The 16529-nt window shown below is 43.0% G+C and overlaps 1 protein-coding gene across 1 annotated transcript; it reads right to left on the bottom strand.

Annotated features, from left to right (window-relative positions):
- Nucleotides 1–664: 664 nt before the first annotated feature.
- Nucleotides 665–16462, bottom strand: LOC104633747 (guanine nucleotide-binding protein subunit alpha-11). Its single transcript, XM_075736294.1, has 7 exons — nt 16283–16462; nt 11996–12180; nt 10316–10470; nt 9096–9224; nt 7561–7690; nt 6644–6797; nt 665–4932 (listed from the first exon to the last, which is right to left on the bottom strand). Exons 1-7 carry the CDS (start codon nt 16416–16418, stop codon nt 4742–4744), a joined length of 1080 nt encoding a protein of 359 aa, XP_075592409.1. The 5' UTR covers nt 16419–16462; the 3' UTR covers nt 665–4741.
- Nucleotides 16463–16529: the final 67 nt, after the last annotated feature.

Raw genomic sequence — 16529 nt, forward strand, 5'->3', positions numbered from 1 at the left:
GTCAGACATTTCTACTCTCAGCTGATTTAATCTCCAATTCCTGGGGAGCAATGCTAGGGGAGGAGAATTAAATTCTAGAAACTCCATCCCAGCAAATCCCTTTGTGAAAGCTTTTACAATCATCCATCTCTGGACTCCTAAAGGGACGAATTTAAGCAGCGGTTCGTATTTCAAGTCCACGTTGCTAACAAACAAGACTGGGAGCAGGTCTGGTCCCACCAACATTTCTGCTATCAGCAACATATATCCTGCAAGAAGCGCGCCTGAAATGGGCTGACACTACAGCAAGAGGCAGCAGCGAATACTGGCAGCTTCACTTAGCAATTCTACTCCAAAATCCTGTAAAATTCTAAGTCAAGGTGCCACCACTGCATCTCTACATCTTAAAACCCTAGTCAGCCACTGTTCACGCTTCAGTTCAGAATTATTAGTACAGTATGTTATATACAGTTAGTGCGTATTATACCTTATATTTACCAAAGCACGCTTTGTTTCTATGCCTCAGAGTCCTGACTTTCTGAGCAGGGACAACATTGCTAGCTAGGAGGGCAGAGCGTGCTTCAATCGGCTGCAGGTCCCACAAGGTGGAGAAGTTGTTAAGCCAACCAGGAGGAGGGGGAGAGGAGGAACAGGAGTGAAGAAATGCATGTCTGACCACCACGGCTTTTAGGAACAAAATTTATTCCAATTTCAAACAGAGAATTTATTTCAGGAGAAAGATATGAAAATCAATTTCCATCAGATATTTCTGTAATAAGGGATGTTGCCCAGCAGTCAGAGTGGGATCATTCCAAGAAACAATCACACTCCTGGACTGGAATGAGACAGTTTGGAGCCTGAATAGATCCTGACACTGGACATCTTATTCAGAAACTCCTTTACCCTACCCTCTTCCCTCCCCCCACCCCAACACGCACAACAATACATGCATTGCAAATGACAAGGTTTAAAAACAGCATTTTATATAGTATCTTTTTAAATAGGATAATGTTTAAATTGTCTTAAATCAGGATCCTATAATATACAAGTATAACCAAATAATTTCCACCACATTGGCACTTGTAAAGAGTCTCTGGCACTACTAAAGAAGGGGCATTGGCACAAACCATACTCTTATAAAACTGGGTGCTGCATAACACACTTTATCTCTGCTGGACTCTAACAACCTGGGCTCTGTACAGTACAATACAATGGTCAGCACACTCCGGAAGTACTTTTTTTTTTTTTTTTTTAAAGTAATAAAACACATGAAGAAAAGCCATAGTTGAACGCAAGGCCAACATTGCTAGGAAGCAACAACAGGAGACCAAAGAATCCAACTCTGGGAGAAGGGGAGACAGGCAGAAAGGGCAGGAGCTATCTGACACGCTGAAGCAGGAAGGGGCTGTTGCTCACCAGGTAGCCAATCCACACAGAATGGTGCAAAGAAATGGGATGGTCCTCTCCTCACTGACTTCAAGTTTCAAACTGGTTCAAAGTATGTTGGTTTCTTCAGCAGAACAAAGATAAAAAGTGCACAAGGAGCAGAGGTTAGCCAAGAGACCACTTCCTTAGACTCAAGATTTTCTACAAGAACCCAATTCCACCTCTTTTCAGAAGGTCAATCTGTCGTCTCAACCTGCAGAAAGTTCTGACTGGCCTTACTTTCAGAAAAGATGATAGAGGCAAATTCGGTCTAAGGTTTGGCACTTTTGCTAGGGCAGGCATTTGCCAAAGGGCCAGCCAACAGAGGCATGAACCAGTTCTGCAGCAATGCTTCACTGGCCAAGCTGGAGGCACACGAGCTACTGCTTGCTAAGGAAAGCATGTGCTAACACTGGTATCTTCTCACATATAATATAGTCCACAGACAACTCCAGATTACGTGTATAAGTCTGACCCATTCCTCCCCCAATTCAGCATGAGGTTTTGGGAACTCACGAGACAGCCATGGCATAATGTTCTCCCCTTCCCTTTGCAATAACGATCACACCAAGTCAGTTATCAGGCCAACAGCTACACCAAGCAGTTGCTCAGTAAGGTACAGCACGTGCCTAAATCCTTGTGCCCGTAGCCTCCCACAACAATGCAGATTCACTCTGCAAGAGACAGAAGCCAAGATCCCTCCTCCTGTGCCAGGGCAGCAGCTCTTAAAGGGGAGGATACAAAACAAAAAAAAAAAATTCAGATTCAAGTGGAAGTACCACCATCATTCACCTTGGGAAAAAAACCCCAAACTTCTGGGAAGTTATTTCCAAGAACCTGTATATCTCAATGCCAGGTTCATTGCTGGCAATAGTTGTAGTGTGAACCATTTACAAGAGGATCACAGAAGCAGAAGAGGCTGGTGCTGCCATCTGCTTCAGATGAACAGCATTTAGAATACACAAAGATGATTATAAATTCCTCTTTATAGGACAGTTTCTACAAAATGGATCATTTTGGCATAAAGACAAAAAAGCAGTAAAATTGATGCAAAGCTGTCTGACACATGGGAATCCCTCTCATTCCTCCCAAGTGTTAAAGACAGTCCAGAGCATGGCTAGTCTAAAGAGATGCTGTGTTTCCCTCAGCATCACCACTTGGCCAGACTGGCTCTTCAACTGTTGGTCCCATGGCTACTGTTCCAACCTGAGCTCTCTAATCTCTCTTAGCAGAGTTTGCTTCCTTCTGTAGTGCTCTGAGACATACAGAGGCTTCCCTCAGCTGTTCTGGAAAACAAGAGGGAACTATAAACAGAATTACTCAAAATTATGTCCCTCCATATTTTAGTGTTCTAGATCAAAGCATCTTAAGCATCTCAGACAGTTAAGATTTACTCTTACATGTTGTGCAAAACACTGATGTAGTGCTCTGTCTACAAAAGAGACAAAATATCAACAGCCCCCTTCAACAGTGCAGCTCATTTAGTCTTTATCTACTGGCAGCCTGCTAGCCTTCAAGGGGGCAGTCTGGTTGATCCAGAGATTTTGGACCCAATGCTACTTGTTGGACTTGAAACAGAAGCATTAGTGATGGCTAAACAACACACGTCCAGAGGTGGGTCAGATTTCCCTGTTTCCTACTCACTCCTTGCCTTGCCACTGCAGTTGTCTTCCAGGCCGGCAACAGGTCTTCAGCACGTTTGTTCACTTGCCTCAGCTCCTGGAAAAAGGTCTCTAATGTGTCAAAGGCTTCACATCCTTCTGCTTAGTGGTTTCATTTGGCATCTAGAATCCAGAACTACTTCCACTCTACCTTCCGCCTGCACCAGCAAACCCTACCGTCTCTGCCTCTACTCTCCTGCTAAACGAAAGTGCAACCACAGCAGGGCTTTCTGGATTCCATAGCAGCCGCGTGCTCCAGCCATGACTACTGTAACTTGATTATCACATGCACCCTGGAGCAAGTATGTGTGCAAGTCTTTCAAAGAGAAACACAGCAGCATGTGCCTCAGGGGAATGCATAAATGGGAGAGAGAGAGAATTGCCACTCCCTCCAAGAGCTACTCTCAATCTTTTCAAGTAAGAATCCTACCTACATCCCAAAGTTTGTCACCCACCAGTTCTGGTCCTTTCTAAAAATCTGCAAGCTGGACAGGACCGAGGAATTCTTACAAAGTCATTCAACACACTGGCACAAAATGCAATAAACAAGGCTTGTTTGCTACTAGCAGCAAGAAAAGAACTAGAGGGTGGCACAAGACTAAGATTTTCAATCCAGCCAAAGTCTGATGTTTAAATGCCACAATTACTCAGTGTGCTTTTGATATTTGCTGCATAGGGAAGTTGCTCACGTGATGTCATACACTATACTCAACAAAATGTAGTTTCTCTCTGCAAATTGAGCCTTGTGCGCAGGCATGCGCTTGTGGTGTGGGGGGGGATGTGTGTATGTGTGTGAAAAAAATAAAACCAAGATAAAATAAAAAAAGAATAATTACAGTCAGGCACTTCCCCAGGCTCAGCAGCTATTGCTCCAAGAGCTTCCATCATTTGTAGTCCACGAACAAAATACAGCAACACGTAGCAAACTATGTATAGAACGTCAATAATTTAAAAAAAAAATAATCACAGTCTCCATACCTTTTATAATTGATAAGAAAAAAAATAACTCAGAACTAGAACATATAAAGAATGGAAAAGTGATGGCTTTTTTTTTGTTGTTGTTTTGCCTTTTTCTTTTTTTTGCACAATAGTTGGAGAGCAATCGCTCCTCCCCAACATTTCATCACAGTGAACCATGGAGCGTGTCCTGGGGAAGGGAAGGGAAACAGGGCGGGGGGGAGAGGGGAGGAAGCAAGCAGGATTAGCAAATTACACCAGAGGCACCCTATAGCGCAAGGCAAAGGGACCAGTAGCATTCTGCACTCCCACAGTCCAGTGAAATCACAATCTCGGCTGGAAAGTTGTTTTTTTTCTATATATACCACGGGAATGAAAAGGGGGAAAAAAAAGTGGCTAAGCAACAGAGGAAAGCTCAAGATGAGACTGCCTTAGCTGTTTGGCAAAAATTAAGAAGTAAGCAAGGTGCTGAAGAAATGAGGCATATCCCCGTTAACTGTGAAATAAAAAGCAATTTGTTAAAAATATGAAATCAACTACTCTGTGGACAGAGACATGAGACTCCAGGATAACACTGAGCACTTGCCACTCCACAGATCAGACAATTTGCAATCATTACATCATCAAAAATTAAAACTTTTTTTCCTGTCATATTTAAAATTTCTTTTTTTGTCTTTTCTTCACAATGAAGCCTCTCAAGGGGCCAAGAGCAGAGCAGGTCAAACCAGGTTGTACTCCTTCAGGTTGAGCTGTAGGATGGTGTCCTTGACAGCTGCAAAGACGAAACGGATGTTTTCTGTGTCTGTGGCACATGTGAAGTGAGAATAGATGATTTTATCGCTGTCTGGATTTAAATCCACAAACATCTTGAGAATGAACTCACGGGCTGCCTGTGCATCCCTCTGTGGGCCTGCAGCAAACAAAGAAACCAGTTAATGGATTTATGCTAAGTGCATCCCCTGGTTTGATCCATCAGAATAATTGCTAGCACATTTTTTCTTACGGGTTACAGAGCTATAAAGAAGAAAGTAAGATCATTTATTGCATAAAAGTCCCAGGAGCTGAAGCGTCTTATGCTTTTCAGTTATCTAACCAAAACCTACAAAAGGCATTTTTCCAAGGCTGAGAGTTTTGACAGACGCCAAGGCATCATTTCAGACCGTGCTTTGAAATACAGCATTTGGTATAACCATGTATGTGCTGCGTTCACTAGATAACAGTGACAGATGCTGGATATACATAACACAGTTGTCGGGGTTTAGCTGTCCTCTGTAGATGGGATGTCTATTTCTTCCTAAGATATAGATGGATCTTATGTGCTAAAGGACACAAACATATGTTTTGCAAACAAGGGTCATCTTCATTCAAGGCTGCAGTCTGTCCTAACTGGCTGGTCAACCCACAGGAACTAAAACCTGGAATTTTTGCCAGTATTTACTTCATATTGCTGACAACTCCTCAGAAAAAGTCACCTACTGATACTTCTTTCACAGTATAGTGGTGTTGTCACATTCTCCACAGCAAGGACTGTCTCTTGAGAGGTGGTCTGATGGGCTACCTCCCACTCGCAAGTGATGCAGCATCCCTGGAGGAGCTACAGTAAATATTTATACGAAAAAAAAGTGAAAGTATATGACACTTCCTGATGTTGCGATCTTGTCTCCAGCTGTTAAGTTATATTAGAAGTACACACTATTGGACGGACAAGCTCACCAGCCATTCCCAGCCTGCTGTAAAAACGTGATGTTTTCCACCACTGACAATTTCAGAGTGCTTGTCCTTTCAGACAGCAGGGGGCACGAAACTCCAGAAGTGGGAGGACAACTAATAAAGAGCAGTTTCATTAGTGGGTTAAAAGGAGAAAGCTGTTTGCAAAATGGCAATTCTTCCTTTACCTTGCGTTTTTAAAGCGCGTAACAATCGACTTAATACAGGAGAGCATGGCAAGAAGCGTGTTGCCTGATGTCATTCTCCACCATTTTTCTTTATTTTCAGCCCTGTACAGATGTGTTACCAGTCAACTTGAAACGCACTCAACTGAAGAGCTTGAAATGCTATTTTGGCTAAGAAATTTTGTTTCAGATGGGCATTTCTCTGTTTCACATAGGTATTACTTGTCCACAACTGCAGATGGCACGCTAGTAAGAATTTCACGCTACCTGAGATTTTTCAGCACCATCATTTGAACAACTTGGGTATTTGACCAGTCAGTTTCTCAAAACGAGGATTCAAGTCACCTCTTGACTAGAGGGTTGAAATGCCCAGTATACCAGCAAATTGTCACGTGTTTATGAAATGGGTTATGTGCACAAGTATACATGTAGGAAAATTAAGATTTCCATGATTTAATACTCTGAAGTGCATATTTGGAGGGGATAGTGGAGTAATTCTTCGTCTAGGAGAGGTTCATTATTTGATCATTCAATCAGATTCCAGTCATCTACATATGATTAAGACATTGTTGTGACATTTTCTCATTGTTGTAGGTATTTCTCCTCAAATTAAGATGTTCTCCCCATCTCCAGATATGAGTTTTCTTTAAAAACAAAAAAACATTCTAACCAAACCATCTCTACCCCTTCTTCTAGATATAGAGTGTTCCCACCTTAAAAACCACTCACCATCAAACTCTGGGAAATAGTCAACAAGGTGGGAATATAGGATCTTGTCTTCCAACAGATCTTTCTTGTTGAGAAAGAGGATAACAGAAGAGTTTTGGAACCACGGATAAGTGATAATGGTTCGAAAGAGAGCTTTACTCTCTTCCATCCGGTTCTGAAATAAGAAAAAGAAAGCCTTGTTTTAACAAATGAGCACTAAGATGCTTTTCTGCTACCTGCACACGTACTCAAATCTGTATCAATCCAGCATCTCAGATACTGTACACAGAATACTTTGGCCCCAGGTAGGTTCTGGCTCAAGCTGCGCCAGTAAGTGGCAAGGAAATGCAAAATCGGATGGACTCAAGCTTCATTTAATTGGCAAGCCATTCATATCAAAAGGCTTAAAAGACATTTTATGCTTTGACAGTCATGTCAAGAGAACTGCCCATGATACTTTGTGAACATGTCTAGTAGAAAAGGAATAACTGCTGTTACCTAATGGCATTTTTTTAATCTATTAGTAAGTGCAAAATATTCAGTATTGCACCTTCGAAGAGACCAGGCACTCTCTAACAAGACAGCAGTCACAGCACGAAGTAATTCAGTGCTGAAAAGAGGAATGGGTGATTTTTAAGAGCATGCTGTCACATTGCACAGTACCTTCCAAGGCACACAGAACTCAGCAATTTCAGAGTATTTCTGTATTACTTGAGAAGTACAGATGATTTGAATGCACTGTGCGTTTTCCATTCTCAGGGACATCATGACCCATTGAGGCTCGTGTTCCCTTGCAAGAGGAAGAACTGAAGGCCAAAACCAACAATACTTGCTAATCCAACTTGGCACCAAGCACTTTGGTACCAATCTCCAAGAAGCTAGAAAGACATTCTTCCTTTTCTTCCACCCTCCTGCAGAGTTCCCATTCTTTGGCTTACCTCATTATCAGATTCCACCAGAACTTGGTCATATTCACTAAGTGCTACTAAAAACATGATGGAAGTCACATTTTCAAAGCAATGGATCCACTTCCTTCGTTCTGATCTTTGACCTCCAACATCCACCATTCTAAGGAAGAGAAACACATACAGTATCACAGAAGTAGCTGCACTTCTCTATGTGAATGCAAAGGACCAGCATACAATGAGAACAAACGCAGCTCTTTACCATTCAAGTTCGCCTAGCATGGGGATGTAATAATATGTGCTTGCTAACAAAACCATCAGGTTTACAAAATACCCTGTTCCAGAAATATATCAAACTGAAGAGATGGCCATAGGCAAGTGATACAAAATTCAAATCTCAAATATCAGCATTACTATTTTTAGTTGCATTCTGCTCTGGTTTGCTAAGCAGCAGTCCTGAGTCTGAAAAGACAAGTCCTTCAAAACTCTGCTCTGTCAAATGAGCAAACTATTTTTATTTTATACTAAAGCATCTGTTTGCCTCAAAACTTCTCTCACGCAGAGAGCTTTCTTTAGTTATTAAACTTGTCTTAGAACGTGTCGTTTATCAGTTATGCACTTCAGCTCCTCAGTTTTAAGTCCCACCCGTATAGTATGCCAAAATTATTGTGTCACTCACCTGAAGTGCAACACACCCAGGGCCACCTTTGCTAAAACCCTGTACCTATTTCATAGGTAAGCAAACCAGAACAGGGAGAGTAACTTTCTCTATATCTGTAACTGAATGGTTTAAGAGAGAGGATGCAGGTGCCTTTATTCCTCTCCTGTGGTAGAGAAGGGCAGGGAGCATGCAAGCACCAGAGAGCTAGGGAGAAAATTGCTTTGCAATAGACAGGCACATCATTGTGCCCTTTATGCCATGCTCAATTGCTGGCTTAAGCCTCCAAATACAAGCTATTGCTGCAGTAGCATAGGCAGCAAGTTTTGGTGTCATCCTGAAACCAAAAGGTAGGCACAGAAAAACATCTCTGAGCGCAGATACTAGGTATCACATACAAGGACGTATTTCGGCAGAAAAAGCGTTCTCTTTGAAGGAGAAATAAATGGTCAAAGTTGCTTGAGCTAAGCAGTCTTAAAGGGAAACACATTTCAAGTCAAGCATTGCCCAGAACAACCTTCCTCCTCCTCCCCTGGGTGGCTTAGGCTACCAACAGTTCACTCAGCTGCCTCACAAGCCACCACTTCAGCCTCAGATGCTAGCAATGCAGTCTTTCCCAGGAAGGACAAATTCCTGCAAAATGGTTAGTTGGGCTTTAAGTGTCACTGATTCAAAAGCATGTTCTATTTTGTGACAGCCAATGCTTCAGCTTGGAGTCAGAATAAAATGTTACACCATCCCCATTACAGGAGCACCTGTCAGCACATATTTCATAATATCACAGCACGTACATCCACTCAAGCCTCCCAACTAAGCACCTGGACACTCTAAAGCAATCCAGAACTCATCCTTCCTGAAACCATATTGCTCCTCTCTCAGTTCAGCTGTAACATGAATACACCTTCAGTACCTGAAGATAATATTCTCTAGGTCAAAGGGGTACTCTATGATACCGGTTGTAGGAACTCTAACCCGTAGCACATCTTGCTGAGTTGGTAGATATCCTGGGGTAGCGATACGATCCACGTCGCTAAGATAGCTACAAGAAGCACAATGGAAAAAAAAAAAAGAAAAAAACAAAACACTACCTTAGGTTGCAGCACCTAAATATACAGATCTAAACACTGCTACATTTAGTCGTTTCCTAGCATAACAAGAAAGTCAGAAGTCACCTGAACCATTTAAAATGTGATGTAGAAAAATAACAGAATACATCTTTGGGGAACAGCCATTCACCAGCCATCCCCTTTGGAGGATGAACAAATACATCAAGGACAACTTTATCAAGTCTGTATAGGAGTGTGGAAGACAGTCTTTACTACAGAGAAAGTTTAAGCAAAGTGGATGCTTTATGTGTCAAAATCAAGTCTCATCTGAGGTTTTCTATTTATAAATGAACCTATGTCACCAGACTCAGGTTTCGTTAATAATAAATCCATTGAGTTACACATCCATATACACCTGTAGGCCAAAGGACAAACCTGAAGAGAAAGAGCAACACTTCTGCTGCCTAAGAGCCAGGACCAACACAGAATCATAGAATCGTTTTGGTTGGAAAAGATCTTTAAGATCATCGAGTCCAACTATTAAGATAGCTAGCATAAGGTAGAGATTCTAGGCTCAGGTATATCCAGAAGCAGATGTGTAAACAACTGTCTTTATCACCCACCAGAACATCTCATACTCTCATGAAAAGTAGCAAATGGTAAGGAATTTCCAATTCTAAATCTATCCCCAAATAAACACAGGTTCCCCATCTCTAGCAAAGCTCTTTGCCTTTCTGGAGCCAGATTCAAGTAAGTTACCAGTTCCCTCTTCCCACTGCTCTTTGATCTTAACTTTTCCTAAGGATACTTCTGGCTGATAGAGGCAAAGTGCCTCTCATACGCCTATGATTTTTATCCCAATACACATAGCCAGAGACTGTGCAGCATGTCTAAAACACTAGCAAGACTCATCCGCCTCAATGAAAGAGATAAAAGGTACTTTAAACAAACTATGTAGTGAAATCTACAGCAGTGTTCCTGCCCTTTGAAACAATCTCTAGACTTCAATTAAAAAATTGGACAGGTATTATTTGTTAGACTATCACTACCATCTACCAGTGCATGCCAGTGATTAAATACTTACTATTTAGCTGAGTCGGAAAGCTGATATTCTCTTCTCCTGTCATAACACTCTTGTATTCCAGGGTCATTCCACAATGTTTTAATTGCACTTACATATGGCTGCTCAAATGTCATGACCTTTTCTACATCCACTTCCCGGATCAGCACTGCATTGGCCTGGACATTTAAAAGAAAAGAAAAAAAAAAAGGGGCGGGGGGGGCAGTGTGTAAGGTGCAGGGGGTACCAGTCACAGGCAGGCAAAAAATTCTTAGATGAATCTTGACATTACAACTTCAAGGATCCACACGCTAGTTATGGATCAGGTTGCTAAGACCAAAGGGACAATGGGTAAACTATACATCTAAGACATAGCAGACATCAGCAAAATTCCCCCAAAGCATCACATGCTCCTTCACAGAATAAGCTGTAAACCAGCAGATTTCACCTATCGTTAGATCACCAGGTGTTTTGAAACACAGTGGTTTCCAAGGCAAAGCATTCACTGGGAAGAACCACAGACTGCCCAACTTCGGAGGAGGTTAAACTGCAGTTGGGTAACAAGTTGCTCGCTCAGGTTTCTTACAAAAAAAAAAAAAATGCTACATTTTGAATAGCAATAAAGACATTGTTTCTGTGTCCTTCCATAGTGATCCCTTTTGAGAGAGAAAATAAATATGCCCACCCTACAATCTATAAGCAAAAGGAGGACTACAGTCATTACAACAGCCTGTGGCATCTGTGAGGTTATTATCCACATCAAGCTGCTTTCTGAAATCTCTGGTACACTTGCCACACGAAGGGGCTTTTGCCTATACAACCTATACCAGGAAAAATAAAAAACAAAGCTAAGTTCTGCATACGTTATCATAAGTAAAAGTTGAGAGATTATACCTATCAAAACACCTCCACCATGCCCCAGGTAAAGCACAGGCAAGGCAAGCTTCCTCACACCCTGCCTATTCTCATCACTGAGCTTGCAGAACCTCTCAAAAGGCAAAAAAGGTATTCAGACTCAAAAATTCCTGGTGCACCATCCAGTCCCTATAAACAGTTATTAAAACTCAGCTCCAAGGTACTAAGCATTAAAGAAGCAAAACACACTTAAAAAAAAATCTGCTAAAATAATTTAGACCAGATCTGGCTGAAAAATTTATTCCCGGACCCAAAATCAGTACGCCAGTTTTCAGCTCAAACCATGTTTCTGTGGTTGAGACCAAAACCCTCCAAGAGAGGTTTGTACCTTTGGTCAGTACCTACCAGAAGAACTGACAGATTGCAGTAATAGTGCTAACTACCAGTAGAGGTGTCTTTTGGGTCCAGCATGTAATTTGACAGCTTTGAGTTCTGATGTGAATAGTAACTCATGCAAAGAAAAGCCCAACACATTTAACAATACTGAATCCCTGAAATGGGTAAAAAGAACACCTCTCCTATACCCTGTATCATATCCTAATCCCTTGCTCCCACCACTCACTATGCAGACCAGTGCAAAAACCATCCTGAGAATGTTGCTCTATCCCTTAACACAGGTATCAGCAAAACGTCATAAAAAGCAGTCCTTAAAGCACAAAACATTTATAGGAAAGAGTTCAGGGAGATTGAGATTGCAATGCAGAAGGACACAAGCAAACAGGAACCTAGGAGTCAAACCCTAGAATCCCCATTGCCCCAAAACCCATGCAAAATTTGTGAGAACCTTACCTTGTTCTGTTCATATTTGTACAGAATCTTCAGGGTTTCCATGGCCCTGATCATAGACTGCATGGCAGTGAAGATGTTTTGGTACACCAGCTTGGTGAAGCCTTTTTTGTCCTCTTCAGAGTAGCCTGAGCCATGAATTATACGCATTTGCTTAATGAACGTGCTTTTTCCACTCTCCCCAGTGCCTACAGAATGCAAGAGAGATAGTCAGGAGCCATCAGAAGCAAGGCGTGCTATAGAAGAAAGCAAGCTAACATCAGCCATGTCATACCCCAAAGTTCCTATTACTATACCCAAGTGCACGCTACTTCCAACCACTCTTTTAGCCACTTTCCAGAATATTAAAAGACAGTCTGGATGGTCCTGCTCATCCCCACTATGAACCTAACAGCATAGAAGGAAGACATCTTGTCCTTTACAACAGCCTTCAAAAGCAGCTCTGGTACTTATTCCAAATCTCACATTACAGCCACTCCCACATGTTCTGCGTCAAAAGGCCCCTGTCCGTCACACCTGACCTATTCCCAGATACTCCAGCAAGATGCTACAATCACAGCACCAGCCAGAGAGCGCCCAGATGCACTCTCAAGTTGCTAAGTACTGCAAACTGAGATGATAGTGAGTGGGCCAGGGGAAGCTTATTTGCACAGTAAAGAGCGGATTTTCTTTCACTGTCATTTGGCACAAAATGCTCTTTACCTTATAGACTATGTGTCCTTTCATAGAAAAGAACTGAACACAAGAGAAAAATCAACTCTGAAGGAGAATGGGGCTCAAGAAACTACTTGCTTATCCATCTGACATGAACAATCCAGTCAGTACATCTGCCTAGCATCCCAAACTACTGTGCAAACATAATGTTTGCTCTGAAAGACTGAAATTATAACCATCGTTGTGGCAAGATACCTCTAATGCTGCTTGCAGCCTTTGGATATTACAGAGTTAAAAATGGCGACTGACAGAGAACAGAGTAGGATGTTGCTCACAGCTGTCTGCACCCTGTCTTGATCCCTAACAGACAGCAGGCTGCTCAGCAAGGATACCGGTTCCTTATTACACAGGTTTACTGCCCCAGAGAAGCTGGGTCTTAGAGGAGACGGGAGGGCAAGACGCACACCCACCAATGCCAGCGCATTAAACAGTCCAGCCCTTTCAACGCCTGCTTCCTGCACAATCAGTTGGGCAGGTCCTCCCACTCCTACATTTATGGCCCCAGAAAGTGTCGTTTAACAAGAGAAGGCCAACAGATGATACAAAAAGATGGTGGAAACTTTCTAACACAGTAAGTATGAGAGAAAATCATCATCAGATAAAGTATCTGTGCCGTTACACAGCCTCGTTAAATTCACGATTCAACTGATATTATGGAAAGCACCCAGCGACTTCCACTCTGTATATACACAGTACCTTTTGTGGAGGGGACATATGGGTCAAGTCTTGCATGTGATTAGCATACGTCCACACTTCATCCCACAAGCAACAGCCTAAGCATATACCATCGACACGTCTGTTGAGTACTTTTGTTCAATCTAAAGTTTGCTATCAGATATGCAGAATATATTAAAAAAAGAGCTCCTTTTAATGCAGCGGCCCAGCTCACTTGACTACTGAGAGCAAAAACTAACATGTATCACGTAACAAACCCTTTTGATCTGCAGTTACAAATAAGCATGCTGGCAGAGCCCTGGCTTTCACCACAGGAACCACCAGGTACTCACCTCACACTAGGGGATAGATATATTAAGACAGGATCTCATTCATCACAATGCACAATTACTACTCACATGTAGATTCTCAATTACTCATGTTTATAGTGCCAGGCTAAGAGGCAAACAAATAAATATGCTCAAATAAAAGCAGCAAGCACCGAAGTAGAGGCAGCATGTTTAAAATAAACACTCTCCCTGTCTCCAAGAACTGACAGAAATTATGTCAGCATAGTTAGAAATTAACATTATAAATACCATTAACATGCAGCAAACTATCTCCACCTCAAACAGAAAGCTACACCATAGATGGGGGGGGGAAAATTGGAAACTGAAATCTTCTGTGGTTTCTCTCACTGTGGTGAGAAATACTTCCTTGCCCTTTACCACAGCAACCAAAACTGAGAAAAGAAAAGAAAAAAAAAAAGTGGTGCTTCAAAGCATTCCAATAATGAAAACATAAGAGAAACCTCAGCACCAGCCATTCACTTACTTCAGAACTTAACAGTTCAAATACATCATCACCTGTTTTTTGGTTAGGATTTTATTTTTGGGGGGGTGGTGGTGAGTTTGTGGGTTGAGTTTTTTGCTTGGGTTTTGGGTTGTTCGGTTTTTTTTAAAAGGTCCCTCTTGCTTTTACCTAGACCATCAACAATGCAGAACAGCACTACACCATACCATTATAAGGTCTGGTGGGTATGGTCTCCTACATTTATAAGAGCACAATAACCTTTGTCTCAACATTTTCATATTAAAAAAGAGATAATCTGAATTCACCATTTCTTCTGTCAACACCTGAAAGCAGCAGAGTTTACAGTAAGTTACTAACGACCCCCAAGTACCTGACAGGCACTTGTAAATACATCAGTCACTCGACAGTATCCCGTGCTTAATCGCAAGCAATTTTTGTATAAAATATTCTCCCCCCTCCTCACCCACTAAAAATATGAATGACTATCTTACAGAGGGCAACGTCCAATATCTTGAAACCAAATTTCTTACTACCAGGTTCATCACTGATTAGCACTGTTATTCTTCACTCCAATTTTCTGGTTTAGGCTCCAACAAATTAACCGTCACTAGATGTAGTGATAGGAAACGTTAGCAGAGTTTCTACAAGGCAGAAACTCACTTCACACACTCACTCTTTTCAAAATTTTGAAGGTTTGGGAAAGCCCTCTCACCAATACGATCACTAATATTTGTGAAGAACTGCACACAATAGGAGCAAGACAGAAGAAATCCCTACAAGCAGCAGTTACATCAAGGAGAGAGAACACACGTTACCTGCCACAACTTAAGGTGGGCAACGCGCAATGTTGTATTCAGTGAAAAGCATCTAGCAAGCACAACCTAAAACTCAAAGTGTTGCTTATCCAATATTAACCACCTCAAATAGATATTTTTTTTTAAAAAAAATCTGATGCTGAATCTTTCTTAACTGTATCTTTTTAGAAAAGCAGAAAGGATTATTGAGCAATTTGAATTATTTTGAAAGTGAAATCTTCAGATCCAGTGGGATCTTCTTAACCCAGATCTACCCTATAGTGCCAGCCTATTTTGAAACAGTTGCTTCTGTGGGACTGCTTTAGGGAAGTGTGAGAGACACACTTCCTAGTCTACAAAAAGCCTTACAGAAACTGGCAGGGCAGAAAGTAGGATACGTACACAAGCAAGGATAAATCACAGTGCCCACGAAAACCGTAACTTAAGTGTAAATTTGAGGGCTACCTGGACACAAACATCAAACTCACTGCTGAAGAAGGATGTAAATGCCTGAAATCTTAGCCGGCTGCTCTTGTAACTGATTACCCATCCCTATAAACCTTATCTAAACACAGAATAGTTATCCATCTGCACAACCACAGAACACTACCACGTTTCCATCTGAACACCTACACCCTTATCGCTGCACAGGTGATCTCTACCTCTGAAGGCAATGCTAAACACTACAGCCATTTCCGTATCATCACGGAATTTGTGCATTCTTACTGCTTCATCTCCCTTCAGATTCGCTACACCAAGCTCCTTACCCTGTTGGCCCTCTCAGGACTGTGCAAGGGGAACGCTGTGGTTTAGGGGCCGGAGAACAGTTTTTCCACAGACCTTCACTCCAGGCCCAGAAGTTCACTGACAATACTGAAAAGCATCAACTCCCTCAGCGAATTTCCACACGCCAAAAAAGGCCCGCACGCTCCGAGAAGCGCTTCTTCGAGACAATTTTCACGCGCGCCTGTGCGCGCGCCTGCATTTAGAACCCGTAATTTCAGCTTCATAGTTCCTGCTTATGTCAAAACCCATTTTGACAGAGAACGCATCATAAAAAACAAACAAAGGGCAGCCAATGAGACGGCCAGCCCCGGCACCGACAGGAAGGCCGCTCCGAGCGCAAGGCTCAGAGGCGGGGATCGCTCGTGGCTCCCGCCGCTTCCCCACCACACCCGCTCCCTGCCACAGCCCGGACGCGGCGGGGCCGCGCAGCCACCCGGACCTGTCAAGCCCCGCGGTCGGGCAGCCGGGCCAGGCCCCGCGGCGGGAGCGGCGGTCCCCGCGGGCCGGGCCGGGCCCCGGCGCTCCTCACCCAGCAGCAGCAGCTTCAGCTCGCGGCGGGCGTCGCGTTTGTCCCTCCGCAGCTGCTTCTCGATCTCGGCGTTGATGCGCTTCGACTCCTTCACCTCGTCGCTCAGGCAACAGGCCATCATGGACTCCAGAGTCATGGTCGCGCCGCGGCCGGGACGCCCCCGCCCACCCCCCACCCCCCCCCCGGCACCGACCACCGTCCTCCGCACGGCCGGGAGCCCGGCCCGGCGCCCCCTTCCCTTCCCTCC

Source organism: Balearica regulorum, chromosome 26 (assembly GCF_011004875.1).
Source record: "Balearica regulorum gibbericeps isolate bBalReg1 chromosome 26, bBalReg1.pri, whole genome shotgun sequence".
Lineage (NCBI taxonomy): Eukaryota > Metazoa > Chordata > Aves > Gruiformes > Gruidae > Balearica > Balearica regulorum.

Coding starts and splice junctions, on each gene's coding strand:
- LOC104633747 (XM_075736294.1), bottom strand. CDS start 16,418: ATGACTCTGGAGTCCATGATGGCCTGTTGCCTGAGCGACGAGGTGAAG. Junction 10,471..11,995: donor ACAAATATGAACAGAACAAG/GTAAGGTTCTCA, acceptor TTAAATGTCCAG/GCCAATGCAGTGCTGATCCG. Junction 7,691..9,095: donor CTAGAGAATATTATCTTCAG/GTACTGAAGGTG, acceptor TCTCTTCCTTAG/AATGGTGGATGTTGGAGGTC.